The sequence below is a fragment of the Manis pentadactyla genome, chromosome 1 (assembly GCF_030020395.1).
Source record: "Manis pentadactyla isolate mManPen7 chromosome 1, mManPen7.hap1, whole genome shotgun sequence".
Taxonomy (NCBI): Eukaryota; Metazoa; Chordata; class Mammalia; order Pholidota; family Manidae; genus Manis; species Manis pentadactyla.
Window position 1 is genome coordinate 171788215 of NC_080019.1, and position 14386 is coordinate 171802600.

Below are 14386 nucleotides of genomic sequence, written 5' to 3' on the forward strand. Positions count from 1 at the left end.
CATGAGAAGACAAAGAGAAACTGGAAGGGAAGTCAAATAAAATCTTACTGGAGCTGTGACAACAACTGAAGCTGGAGCAGTAGTTTTGGCTACTGAGGACCAAGAAATAGAGCTGGAGACAAATTCACAAGTCCAGCCAGTGTGTCTGCAAGTCTTCCTGCTGGGGAGTAAGCCAACCCCACCTGGACCCTCTCAGGAAGACAACTGGGTGATATGGTTTGACTGAGGGGAGAGTCAAGGCACCTGAGTTGGGGGACTGGGTTGGGACCAGAGGTCACATATTGAAATATCAATTCAGGAGTCCCCAGTGAATGTGCAATGTGTCTTGGCTCTGGTGGACAAAGGAGCTGAATGCTCCTCACTGATTTATGGCAACTCTGAGCAGTTTCCTGGAACCTCCCTTGTTGCATGGATACAGCGGTAAGGCCATTAGAGTGAAACAAGCCCAAATCCCATTGGATCTATGATGTTATGCTTACCTCTGATTCTCTGAAAGACAAATATGGCATGATTGCAAGAGGTTTGGGTCTTTCAGGCTACTGGAGAGTGTTTATCCTGCACTTGGAACAAATCCTGAGGTCCTTATACCTTTGGTACGAAAGGGTGTCAGATGGGGCTGGGATGAAACATGTGCATATTTGCCTTTGCCACTGCAGAGCAGGCAGTCAAGGCCATGCAGACCTTGAGGGTGACAGACCCATCAAAGCCCTGTGAGCTGAATGTTCATGTAACTGAATATGGCTATGGCTGGGGTCTCTGGCAGGGGCTTGAATGAACTCATCAACCTATTGGATTCTAGCCACAACTCTGGGAAGGAGCACAGGTCATTTGCTGCTGGCATCACCAGGAAATGATGAAGCAGACAAACTGGCCCAGGTTCATTGGCTAGAAGGAGAGCCTGCCTTGGGGCAGAAGACAATGTGGGGTCTGCCTTTGAACTCTGAAGAAGTCAGCAGAGACCGGGAGGAGTGCATTGTGTGACTGAGTCCCACAGCAACCTGGAGACTCTGCTCAGTGGACGTGGTCTTGGACACAGAGTTCCCTACTGGTTCCACTACTGGCCTTCTGTCGAAAGTGTGAGTCATGGACTCATCTGAGGAGAAGTGGTTTAATACAGATGGAATGACCACTTGGTGGCAGTCGATCCCTTCAGGCTTGAGGATTATTGTAATTTTTGTTGTTACCTGTATGTTGTAGCCTCTGTTGCTGTTTTGGGATCTGTTTACAATGCTCCAGCCTTCTTGTACAGGGACCATCATGGAAGATAAGACATGCACAATTTGAGGCAAGAATTCTGAAGATGTGGAGTGTAGGTAAAAATGGAAATTCCATGGCCAGGATCCTCACCTGATCTTAATCTAATGTACCTATTGTATATATGCAATGATGTAATAGTTAGCCTACTGTGCAGGAGCATTCTTGTATACACATTGGTGGTAAGCCATTATTGCCTGTATTGCTATAAAGAGTTCCCCGGGTGCTAAGAGCAGAGCCTAGAGAAGACAGCAAGAGAAGGAAGTAGGAAAGGATGACAGCAGAGGCTGGATGTAAAGGCAGAGTGTGGAGTGGAGACAGTGCCTGGCGCAGAGGCTGAGACAGAGGCAAACGGGATTCTAGTGCTTGACCTGCCACCATGAGAATAAAGCTTAGTAGAAGCTCTTTTTACCCTCAAACATTCCATTGTCATTTTTTGGTCTCACTGAATCCAGATTGAACTTGACTGGAGCTGAGACTCTCAGGCAAGAAAGTGTCTAATTGGAAAACTGTTGAAATACAGGTGAGAGAAAAAGTTGGCTTACCTACACAGTGATAATGATAATATGCAAAGGGGAGTGATTGATAGTTACTAGGGAGGTAGAATTAAGATGAGTCAAATGAATTATTGTCAGGGAAAAAGAAGAAAGGAGGCCAGGACCACTCTCAAGTTTCTGGCTTACAAAATTTATCTCCTACCCTGTGTATCTCTTGGCACTTGTCCTCTGACCTCTTTGCTTCCCAACACTCTGGGTAAATGTCTTGATTCATGGGACTTAGGATTGGCCCTTTTAGCAAGGACCAAATCCGTCCAAGTCTGACATCTCATGAGGGAACTTAGGAGAGACTCTAGCCACCACCCAAGCCAAGATTTCAAAGTTAATTATGGATGGTCCTTAAGAGTTACAGAACCTTCTCTGACTTTTTCTTGTGTAAGCTGTATCCAATACAATGAGAATCCTATTTTCTCTTCTGTTGTGGTTTGCTTGGTTCCCAGGTAAACCAACCAGCATCTACCTTGATGAGTTACATTGTGCTAATATCTGCTCATTCAACAGTTTTATGATCACTTTGAGCTTTTCAATATTCTCCAAAATGCCTCAAATTGTACTATAATTTACTATTTTATTTTTATTGTGCATCCCCTCTGTTACTGTTAAATGCTCACTCCTGAACAGTACCAGTCATTTTCTTTGATATCATAGAATAATCAGCTCCTGAAACACCAATTTGTAAAAATAAAAAATAACAATAAGTATTGTAATTTACAACCTACAGATTCCATATAGCTACAGTTAGTAAGGTATTTGCTATTACATAGTCAGATTTGGAAAACTGCCCCTCAGGAGAAGAATAGACACATTAAAAAGCCATACTAGAAAATCTCTCCCTAATAAGATGTTTTCATGCTCTTTTGAAAAAGGAACAGCTCAAGCTGGTATGTTGAGATCTGATGCAATATAAGGTATAAAATATTAAAAACATCTTTGATGAGAGAAAACATTAAAAAATATCTCCCTGGTTGTTGTGTTGAAATGGAGAACGGACCTGGATAAAGATGGCATGAGGTTATTTTCAATCACATCAGTCTCCCCAAAAGTTATCACTCTAGAAAGCTGAATATGGATAATAATTAAAAATAATAATAAAAATAATATCAATGATAGTGATGCTTTACTAAGAGCTTTGCCTACATTCCTTTAATTCTCATGATAACGTTAGACAGAGATGCTATTTTTAAATGTATTTAAATATTAGAAAACACAGTCTATTTGGAATAATGGCAAAAAATATTTGAAATGGTGAGATACTGAGATATGTGGGCCCTCCATTTCTGTTCTACTAGATGTGTGCAAAGTTTGTGATTAAGTATTGCATCTCCCTGACTCAAGCTTCCAAAATGTCCTGGAGCACTCCAGTTCAAGCTAGTCCCTAAGGACACATCTAGGATGGTTCATTTCTGTCAGGAAGAGGACTCGGGACCTGATGGCAGATCCAGGTAGGGTAACAGGTGGTGTCTGGGCATTTGTCTAAACTATCAGAATGGCCTGTGCATCTGATTATAGTGGGGACCTACCCATGGTTTCAAGCTTGGCAATGACAGTTCTCATCTCCAGGAGTTTTAAGGTTTGGAGGCCAGTAATCATATGGTTAAATTGTGTAGTCTTTATTTTCTAAATTACCCATTTGTTTTAATAATAGAGTTACTGAAATGGAGTTTGTATTTACTTGATTAGGCTATTATGGAATCATCTGTATGAGGAAAGCATGCATTTTTGACCTAAATTTAAGATATTCACACTCACAAATAACTATAACCCTGCTGCACTGGGAGAGTGTATATACATCGGTGTATACTGTGGTATATACACTAGTATATACTATCTAGTATACTTAAAACCAATATAGAAGTAAGGTGCTGAAAAGAAAATAGAGGAAGATTTTTCTTTATTTCTTTGAAAAGGGAAAATAGAATATTAAAAAGTAAAAAGAAATAATGTGTGCTAAAAAAAAGATTAGCATAACTAAACACTAACATGGTTTTACATAAAGACGCTTGCCTGGACTCTTAAGTTCATTATCATATATGCTCTTTTCTCTGTCTAGGATACTCTTCCCTCCCCCACTTTCTTGGACAGGTCCTATTCATCCTTGAGATCTGAGCATAAGATCCCCTCAGGGGAGCTTTGCTGGCCTGGCAGATTCTGCTATACAGCCCTGTCTTACAGTCTTATTGAATGCTATAATTTTCCTTTATACTGTATAAATCTAATTAAGTGGTTATTCATGCAATTATTAGTTTAACGCTCTGCTTTTCTTGAACTATAAGCTCCATTTGTGCAGGGACCATGTCTATCTCGCTCTGCTTTGTCCTTTTACAGAGTGAGCATTTTATAAATATTTCTTGCCAACAGAACAAATTGTGAGATGAAGATCAAGATTAATATGAATATTATTCTCTATTGATGGCTGACATCTTTTAAAACCAATATACAAGTAAGAGACTGAAAAGAAAACAGCAAGATTTTTCTTTATTTTTCTGTTCTTTGTAAAAGGAAAATGGGAATATTTTTTAAAGTATAAGAAATAAATAAAAGCAACCAATAGAACAGGTTGAACCATATTCTCATTGAAATTATCAGTCTATGGTCGACAGCCTTTGCCTGCAAAATGCACAGGTTTGACATTTCCATACCCCAAAATTACCAAGATTGACTCATAGAACTTTCTGGAAGGGCCATACAAGAAAACCCCAGAGAAAAAAATTTCCTAAAACTTTAAGTACACATCATATATCTCTGTGTGAAATATGAAGTCCTACTAATTCTAACATGCTGACTAAAAAAGCCAATGTTCATTACTTGCAGCATGTACTTCTGGAAATCAACTTGAAGAAGCGAGTTTGCTTTAATATTATATATTTCTCCCAAACCCATGGGAGTAGAGTCTAAGCTAGACATATTAATAGCATATTATAAAACTAGAAGTAAGACAGAAGGATCATAGCATTAATGGAGTTAAAAAGCACCATCAGACAAGGACTCAAACTTGGAAATGAAGTGAAAGAGCATTTTTGACCAAGTGATTAAATTCAACATCCAGTGAGACACTCCAGAGCCCCCTTAGCTCCATCCAGCACACTGTTTTCTCACCCACCCATTCCAAATACAAAATATTTCTTAAGCAAGACTTTTATATTATGAACTGATATCAAAAATATGACTTCTGGCTTGGACAAGAGAATTGTACACACCTGCTAAGTTCTCAGCCTAAAGGGCTAAGTCCTCAGTGTGCCTTTTGGATATAGAAAGCTACTGAGGATGAAAAAACCTTTGTAGAAACAAAATGAATGGCAACTCTTTCTGTAACCCTAAGACAGCCTCGCACCATATGAAGTACAGTTGAGAAAGGCACTTCCTCTGGTTTGTGAGAATAGAGATTTAGAAACAAAGTTAAATGAAGATGGGAGCAGCAGTGCTCACAGAAGGGAGATCAAACACTCCATAGAAAATACATGTTACAGTGCAACTGCCCTCTGGGAATTACAGGATTATGAGAGTCTAACTTAATTAAGGGAGAAAAATAGGTCACATTTAACAACCATATACGTGACATATCATTTTGACTGTATACAATAACTGAAGAGGAGAGAAAAATTAAGAAATCAGAAATACAAGAAAGGCAACCACAGAATGCATCAATCTCCTCTCTAAGTCATATATATTTTGATTTTATATCTATAAAAGATTCACCATTCTTCAAATTTCCCTTTTTAAAAATACCTACAGTATACTGGAAAAGAAATTTCAGGTGGCAAAAGATAGAGAAACAAAAGGGCCCAATGAATTTTTTTTTTTAAAGAACTGAATTAGGGAGTAATAAATATTCTTCTCCTCATGAAAATATACTTTGCACCCTCTTTCCTTTCTCCCCCTCATGTCATCAAATGACAGGTAGTCAGATACTTGTGAACCCTGCATGGAATCTTCCCCCTTTCAGGGCTCAATGCCTCTGTGGGGTCGAGCTAATTACAGGTACATTTTCTCTGCAAGGCAGTCACACTACACTGTGGAAGTCACGATTAATAATTGAACAAAGCGAGCTGGATTTTTTTGTTCACACGGCTATGCAGGCAGCTCTGCAGTCACACAGAGATAAGAGCCTCTTCTTTGGGTGTCTCCAAGAAAGGCTTCACGTTATAGGCTGGAAAGGATCACTCTTTGCTTCCTAGTTTTCAAAATATGGGGAAAAAAATCACAAAAACAAACAGACAAAAAATACCCTACTTTCCTGTATAGAACAGTAAAGGCAAATTCTCTCTCCTGTCACCAGGAATGTGATTATGAAGAGGTAGTTATTTTAGTCAGATGTGAAAAAAAATGAGGGCTTGGGCTTAGGAGTTAATACTGGTTGTAAGGGAGAATTAGAGTTTGCCCTTTAGTCTGTGAATGCTTCCAGGGGCTAGTTTTGCATGTGCCAGAATGGAATTTGACCCACAGTGAGGGCCCAGATAGAGGATTATAGAAGAACAAAGTTCTATCCCTTGAGCTGTCTTGAGGAGCTTAATAGGGAATATCCCCCACAGCCCTACGGGGTCATAGATGAATGCAGGGAATCCTAGTCCTGTGTCCCAAGCCATAGCCTTGAGCAGGAATCTGTAAACTTTCCTGTAAAGGGCCAAAAAGAAAATACTTTAGGCTTTAAGAGACAGCCATCTTTGTTGCAATTATTTGAGTAGGCTCTTTTAGAACAAAAGCAGCTATAGACAATATATAAATGAATAAGTATGGCTGTTTCAATAAAACTTTATTTGTGAGCTCTGAAATTTGAATGTCATAGTTTTTGCATGTCAAAAAGCAAATTCTTCTTTTGATTTTTTCCAAGCATTTAAACCATGTAAAAATCATTCTTAGTTTGCAGGCAGCACAAAAGTGGGGCAGGCTAGTTTTGGCCCATGGGCTGTAGTTTGCTGACCCCTGGCCTGACTATGGGGAATACCTGTGAGTGTGCCCATTTTTCTAGGTGGTTTTGAAATCTTTAGGGTTCTCTGAGTTTATGTAAATGCAAAGGTATGGCTTGCCTTCTGGTCTTTTGTTGACTTGAAACATCATGGATAACTAGGTTATTCAGGGCTCAAATCAGATGATCATTATCATTAAAAATTTTGCTAGAGTTAACCATGAAGATCTAAACTCCTAGTTGAAGTCTGGAAAAACCTTGAAACTCTGGTTCTCATTATTTTTCTGAACTCAAGGGATAAACAAACAAACAAATATATCTTAGGTTTCAGGTCACAAATGCCACTTTTCCCTGAAAACAACTATTTATCAGTCAATAGTGCACCAAAAGAACTAGTCTTTTTATTAACGCAATTAATTCCTTGATTATAACTTGACAATAATCTATCTTCCTTCTTTCTTTCCTTATTTATAATATCTACCACTTGTTCAACAAAAAATTGAGAGATTATAAATATTTATACAGATATTTAAATTAGAAAAGTTTAGACAATATAAAAACCATAGTATGAAAACAAGATGAAAGGGTGTGGTCTACATATGAATTTGATGCCATAAAATCTCACATGTTTTGTTGAAATCTATTTTATTAATGTGTAATTTAAATATGATTTCATATATTCTTTTACAGGTGCACAATTTGACTTTAAATTTGGCAACAGTCAGTACTATGAAGCACTCATGATCATTTATACAAATTCACTGAGTTAATTCACAAAAAAGAAACTATTGTTTAGAAAAAGGACAGTGGAAATACTGAAAACAGAGAGGAATTTCCTTAAAAGGGTCCTTTTAGAAGTATAAGATGTAATAAAATTAACAATCTCTCAGAAACTAAACTTAAAGTAAATGCAATGATTGCAGAGATATTTTTAATAATATCTTTCAAGTGTAGGCCAATAGCTTTTATACTAAATTGTTATTTGGTAAAAGCAATTCTATATAGGATGGAGGAAGGTGGTGTGGGATTGGGGGAATAACATAATTTCAAGGAGAAAGTACCCTGGAGGTTCAATTTAATCCAAGGGAAAGGTGTATGATTCACACTTCAGACAATTCTCTGTATGAATTTCTTTCCATGTCAGGTAGAAAACAGGTCTGAGAGGAAATGAGTTAGAAGCTAATCTTACAAATGAGTATCTCATTTGTTCCTCTTACATACTATCAATAAATGACAAGTTGCATGCTTTAACAATAAGGATGGATTTTTAGTGCCATTCTCTCAAGAAAATAGAAGCCTCTAATAAGAACAGCAGCCCAAACATCCAAAATATATGAAGAACTCACATGCCTCAACACCCAAAAAGCAAATAACCTGATTAAAAAATGGGCGGTGGATATGAACAGGCAATTCTCCAAAGAATAAATTCAGATTGCCAACAGGTACATGAAAAGATGCTCCACTTCACTAATTATCAGGAAAATGCAAATTAAAACTGCAGTGAGATACCACCTCATACCAGTTAGGATGGCCAACATTGAAAAAACTAGGAACAACAAATGCAGGGGAGGATGCAGATGAAGAACCCTCCTACATTGCTGGTGGGAATGTAAGCTAGTTCAACCATTGTGGAAAGCAATATGGAGGTTCCTCAAAAAACTAAAAATAGAAATACCATTTGACCTGGGAATTCCACTCCTAGAAATTTACCCAAAGAAAACAAGTTTTCAGACTCAAAAAGACATATGCACCCATATGTTTATTGCAGCACTATTTACAATAGCCAAGATATGGAAGCAACCTAAGTGTCCATCTGTAGATGAATGGATAAGGAAGATATGGTACATATACACAAAGGAATACTATTTAGCCATAAAAAGAAAATAAATCCTACCATTTGCAACAACATGGATGGAACTACAGGGTATTATGCTCAGTGAAATAAGCCAGGCAGAGAAAGACAAATACCAAATGATTTCCCTCATTTGTGGAGTATAACAATGAAGCAAAACTGAAAGAACAAAACAGCAGGAGAATCATGAACTCCAAGAAGGGACTAGTGGTTACCAAAGGGGAGGGGTGTGGGAGGGCGGGTGGGGAGGGAGGGAGAAGGGGAATGAGGGGTATTATGATTAGTACACATGGTGTTGGGGGGTCATGGGGAAGGCAGTGTAGCACAGAGAAGGCAAGTTGTGAATCTGTGGCATCTTACTACACTGATGGACAGTGACTGCAATGCAGTGGGGGGGGGTAACTTGATAATATGGGTGAATGTAATAACCACATTGTTTTTCTTGTGAAACCTTCATAAGAGTGTATATCAATGATACCTTAAAAAAAGAAAGAATAGCTGCCTAAATAAGTGACTGTTTCATAGGTTGGTTTCAACTTCACCTGAGAAATTAATTTAGGGTTAATATGACATGGAGGCCCATATGCTCACTACAAAATAGAGAGATTTTTACAAATGCTATAACCAAGCACTACACTGGCCTTTTAGAAATATGTCAGGATAGCTTCTGTCATAGGTCTAGCTTTGCCCAATTTTTTTTTGTGGTATTCATTCCAAAATGAATTCTGTTGTAAATTAAATCTCTAGATACTTATATGAAGAAACTTTGAGAGGATATCAGATATAAATATATTAAAAGTTGAGATGTATCTACCAAAATGAATGCCATTTTACAAGAATAATTGATCCAAATATCCTCTTTCTGAAGTTAAATAGGCAAATGCATGGTTTCATATATAAGAAAATATAACCTGTAGAGCAAGGGAATATGCATAGAGTTAATCCTAAATAACTTGATAAGATATTTAAATGAAGTTCATAAAGTAACAGAGCCTCAAAACCCAGTTATGGTGATGGTGGTGGGGAGGGGCAGGGAGTGAAGCAGAAGGCATTCCTGGGAAATGATTTTCTGACTTCTATGGAATTAGCATCAATAGCTGGGGTCCATAATGAGCTCATGCAGTGTAATCCATGCCCGATACCCCTCCACAGAGCCAGATGCTAAGGACAGTACAAGTCACAGACAATTTTGTATTACTCCTGAAAGATTTCCTCACAGGGTGCCATATATTAGGAAATTATAGTTAAAAGCAAGAAAACCAAACCAAAACAAAATAACTTTGTAAATCCAATCCATCTGCACATTGCCGCAAGACACTCAAGCATAAAACTGGCATACATTTTAGATATAATATTAAGTCATTTAATTCCTCCATATTTGTTGCCTTGTAGGGATATTCTATTGAAAATGAAGTAAGATACACATATATACATAAACATATATATGTATATATATATTTTTAGTACTATGATTGCAGACTTTACAGAGATGAACACATTAGCTAAGACCAGGGAAAAGCCTACATAAGCCCTATGTTGCAGTTCTACTAGTGTTCTAATGACAAGATACATGCTTGCCTTTTGCATCTAAAGGAATCTCAGAATCATGAGGATATCTTAAATAAAGTGTGTCTTCTTAAGAGACTGAAGGGTTCCTTACCAGTTGGTGTAAGGTGTCTCCAGGTGATAACAGGTTCAGGACGGCCATTGGCCATGCAGACCAAGGTCACATTGCTGCCCTCATTCACAGTGACATCCGACGAGATGTTAGAGATCTTTGGTGGAACTGTAAAGACAAAAGCCGATTATATGTGTAACCATGTCAGCAGAAGTAGGTTTGCAGCACTGATCCATGCAACAGGAAGTGGTAAACTTGAGCTAAGTGCTTTTATGACTTACTATTTGAATTTTTGTATTAAGAAACCAGGGTGCTTTGGGACCTCTTTAGAGACCTGGCAGATAAAAAGCATGGGTCCTACTATTTGGGTGAGAATCTCCCCACTAAGGCCAATGCTCCCCACTGTGGCCAAATGCAAGTACACAGAGCAGTATAATGAATATATTTCAGCTTTTTATGATTAGAATGGACCTTATTTGGATATCAGAGAACATGCATGTTCATATATATTAAGAATACATTTTTTATCTTAAAATTTTTTTTCCTATGCTGTCCTTTCATCCCCATGACTAATTTATTTTATAATTGGAATTTTGTACCTCTTTATCCCCTTTACCTATTTCACTCACCCCTTCCCCCCTTCCCTATGGCAGCTCAGTGTTCACAAATCTAGAAAAGAATAAATTTTTCTTATCACTGTTTTTATCATTTATTTCCTTATGTATATAAAATGAATATAGTTCAATCTTTCCTCCAAGTGTCAGGAAAAGAAAAACAGTTTCATTTAGTATAAGATTGCATAGTTGTGTTGCTAAGATGTGGGGATATCTGGTTACTTATAATTTAGCCAAATAAAGAAACCATAGGTTAATCACTATAGCAGAAAGCATCTTGACAGCATCTCGGTGTGTGACAGGCTAGATGATGTCCTCAGAGCCTAAAGCTGGATTAATGAGGCCTATGTCACAGAAAGGTAGACATTACAAAAATACTACTATTACTCCTATACAATCACCACCTACTAAATAGGAGTAGTAGTACACTACTAAAAATTTAGTAATAGCTAAATTAAATATTTATTATACCCAAGGCCCTATGTAGAGTATTTAACAAGTATCATCTCAGTAAATCCTCACAGTTAAGGAAATAATATCCTATGAGGATTTTATTAACAGGTGGAAAACTGAAGTACAGAGGGGGCTAGGCGAGGCACAGAAGCAGAAAAAGAGATTTGAATCCAAGCAGACTCCAGGGCCCCCGCTCTTAAGCAATACTTGAATGAAACTTCATCTTCACAATCCAGGCTACCAGATGGCCGAAAATGATGGAAATTACTTTTTGGTGATGTGAGAAATGAGTCCCCAAGGGCTAGCCATACTGCCGTCTGCCTTCCTTCATTAGTGTGCAGGGCAGCAACATTAGGTCTCGTATTGGTAACTTAAGTGGAAAGTGAATTACTCACAAATTTCATCACAGACGTTCTGCACTGATTACAAATAGTAGAATTTACAGTTTGACATACTTTTCCTTTTTTTTTACTCTTAGTTGCTTATGCTGCCCCTGAGAAAGCATGTATCAGGGAGGGAGGAGGACAGCAGAGCATGAAGAGCATGAAATAATCTTATTTTTTCTCACTTTTCCTGCCCATTAGGGACTCTCTGTAGTGACGAATAAAACAAGAAGGTTTTCTGCTTGTAGAGGCAGCTGCCTGACAACCACATGATCCCTTCAGATCCCTGTTAGCAGCTCCTGACAGTATTCGGGCCACAGGCCTGGTTCTAGGCCACAAGGAAGAAGAAGGAGGAGTCGGAGTCCTGTGACCTTAGCATCCCCCTCACAGGCACTCTGGGTAGGAACCTGCGATGCCAAACCAGACCCAATGGCAGAAATAGAGATGTAGTTGATTCTCATAATTTAGTAACTTCCATTTATAGAGTTTCTATTTTCCCTTTTATCTACTGGGATTAAGACTCATTTTCTCATACTAACATACTGATTTGCAATATATTCTCATAGCTTTTTACAATGAAGACCTGAAAGGTTATACCCATTTTATAGGGAATAATATGAGGCACACAGAGGAATAATGGCTTGTCAAGGGTGATCCCATCAGGAAATATGGCTGGGCTTAGACCTCAGAGCTCTTGAATATTAAATTACTCTATTATTTAATATTCACAGTTTCTTTAATTCCCAGCTGAGTAAGCCAGTGTTCTGAACATCTCCAAAAAACTTCAATGACATATACATCAATGATATCTTTCAAGAACAAGATTTAGACATCCTTGGTGCCTTCCTTAACAATCTAAAACCTATAGCAGGAAGCTATATAATAATTATAAGAGGTCAGGTTATTCAACTGTAGTTAATTTTGAATTGCAGACAGGACACAGCAAGAGGAGAAATACAGATGCGTTCTTATTTACAAAAAAAAAGAAACGTATAGAGGGGGAGACTCCATATCCTAATATAAAAACATGTAAGTTCACAAAGCAGAAAAACATCTCAAATGCCCTAACTCCCAGAGAACTATTACCTATGATAAAATTTACTGATATTTACTTCTCTTTTATAAGGGGAATTAATACTAAGGACTTTGCTTTTGCATGGACAGAAAGTTGAGCCACTTGTTTAATGTTACATGGTCAGGTAGTGATAAACTTGGGAATAAAATCTAGAATAATTACAGAGCTATATTGGCAACCAAAAAATATCATTTTTTCGTAATTAAGGATGATATACTCAGGTCCTGGGTCTCAGACTAGAGATACAGAAAGTGGTTGAACAGTCAGAAATGTAATCATGTTGACATTGTATCATACCCTCCTCTAGGTCACTACCAAGAGATTTCACTCCATCATTTATCTTCCTACTTTATTGTACTTCGTATCAGTTTCTTCCCATAAACATTTATATATAATTTAGCTGTTTTGCTCTAGAAAGAAATCCCTCCTGAAATCCCATGTTCCCCTCATTACTCCAACCTCTCCCTCTCCAAATTTCTGAAAGAATTGTTCCTTACGACATCTTCATCTCCCATTCACACTTCAACCTTTAGTGCAGTCTGGAGTCTCTCTTTAACTTCTGAGAAACTGCTCTCAGCAAGCTCACCAATTTGCTCAAACTATATCGTTTCTAGGTCCAATGAATAATTTTGTTATTATCCTGTTTTTCTCTGAAGTATTTGACTTTGTTGACTATAACCTCTTTCTCCCAGTTTTCTTGGTTTCTAAGATTCCAAACGCAACTGCTTTACCTCATTCTCCTCTAGCCAGACTTCACAGTTCAACTTTTGGGCTTATCTTGCCCTATTCTTTAAATATCTGTATTCCTGAGGGTTTTGATCACTGTCTTCTTTCTTCTTATCATTCACTGTGAATGATCTCATCTATGCTCTAGTTTCAGAAGCTAAGGCCATGTGATTGATGACTCCCAATTCAGTATCTTCAGCCTCGATTTTTCTCATAACTTTAATACTTATATTTTCAATCAAGTATTCTATATTTTTGTCGAAGCCTCAGAGATGCCCAAGACTCAGCATACTCAGAACTGGAATCAGCATCTGCCTTCCTACGGATCATGTGCAATATTGTGTTCACCATCTCACTGAATGGTGTCAATATATACAAATATAACAAATACATGTGTATATATAGATAGCTACATAGTTGCCTAAACAAACAAAAAGGTTATCTCCCTTGACTTCTTACTCTCCTTAACTGCGCCCCTACAAAATGATCCCGAAGTTCTATGGCTTATGCCGTCTAAATATCTCTTAGAATCATTTGTTACACTCAATCCCTATTCTCCCAGTCACCACTATTTCTTTTCTTTTCTTTTTGCTGGAATTACTGCAAGAGCGTTATGACCAGTTTCTTTGCCTCTAGCCTTGCTCTCCTCAGGCTCACTGTCATTCATTCACCACACTGCAAGTGAGAGGTTTTTTCCTAAATTGCAAATATGAATGTAACATCTCCTGATTAATCTCATTACCCTTAGGGTAAAAATCCTTATTTCTTAATATGGTTTAATAAGTCATTTGTGATTGGTCCCTGGTTGTCCCGATAGCCTTGTTCCCACTCCCTTTTCATTGTATTATTCAGTCAGATCAAACAGCCTTAGATTCCTGGAATATACAATCTTTATTTACTCCCAGCATTCAACATTCCATTTTTTCCTATATGGAATATTCTTCATGTGGT

The 14386-nt window shown here is 37.8% G+C and overlaps 1 protein-coding gene across 4 annotated transcripts in view; it reads right to left on the reverse strand.

Moving 5' to 3' along the window:
• Positions 1-14386, reverse strand: part of LSAMP (limbic system associated membrane protein) — an 820993-nt gene that overhangs the window by 210495 nt on the left and 596112 nt on the right. For all 4 annotated transcript variants that reach the window (XM_036883394.2, XM_036883392.2, XM_036883391.2 and 1 more), the window contains one exon: positions 10227-10352. In XM_036883394.2, coding sequence (XP_036739289.2) covers positions 10227-10352 — 126 coding nt within the window. The remainder of the gene's footprint in view (positions 1-10226; positions 10353-14386) is intronic.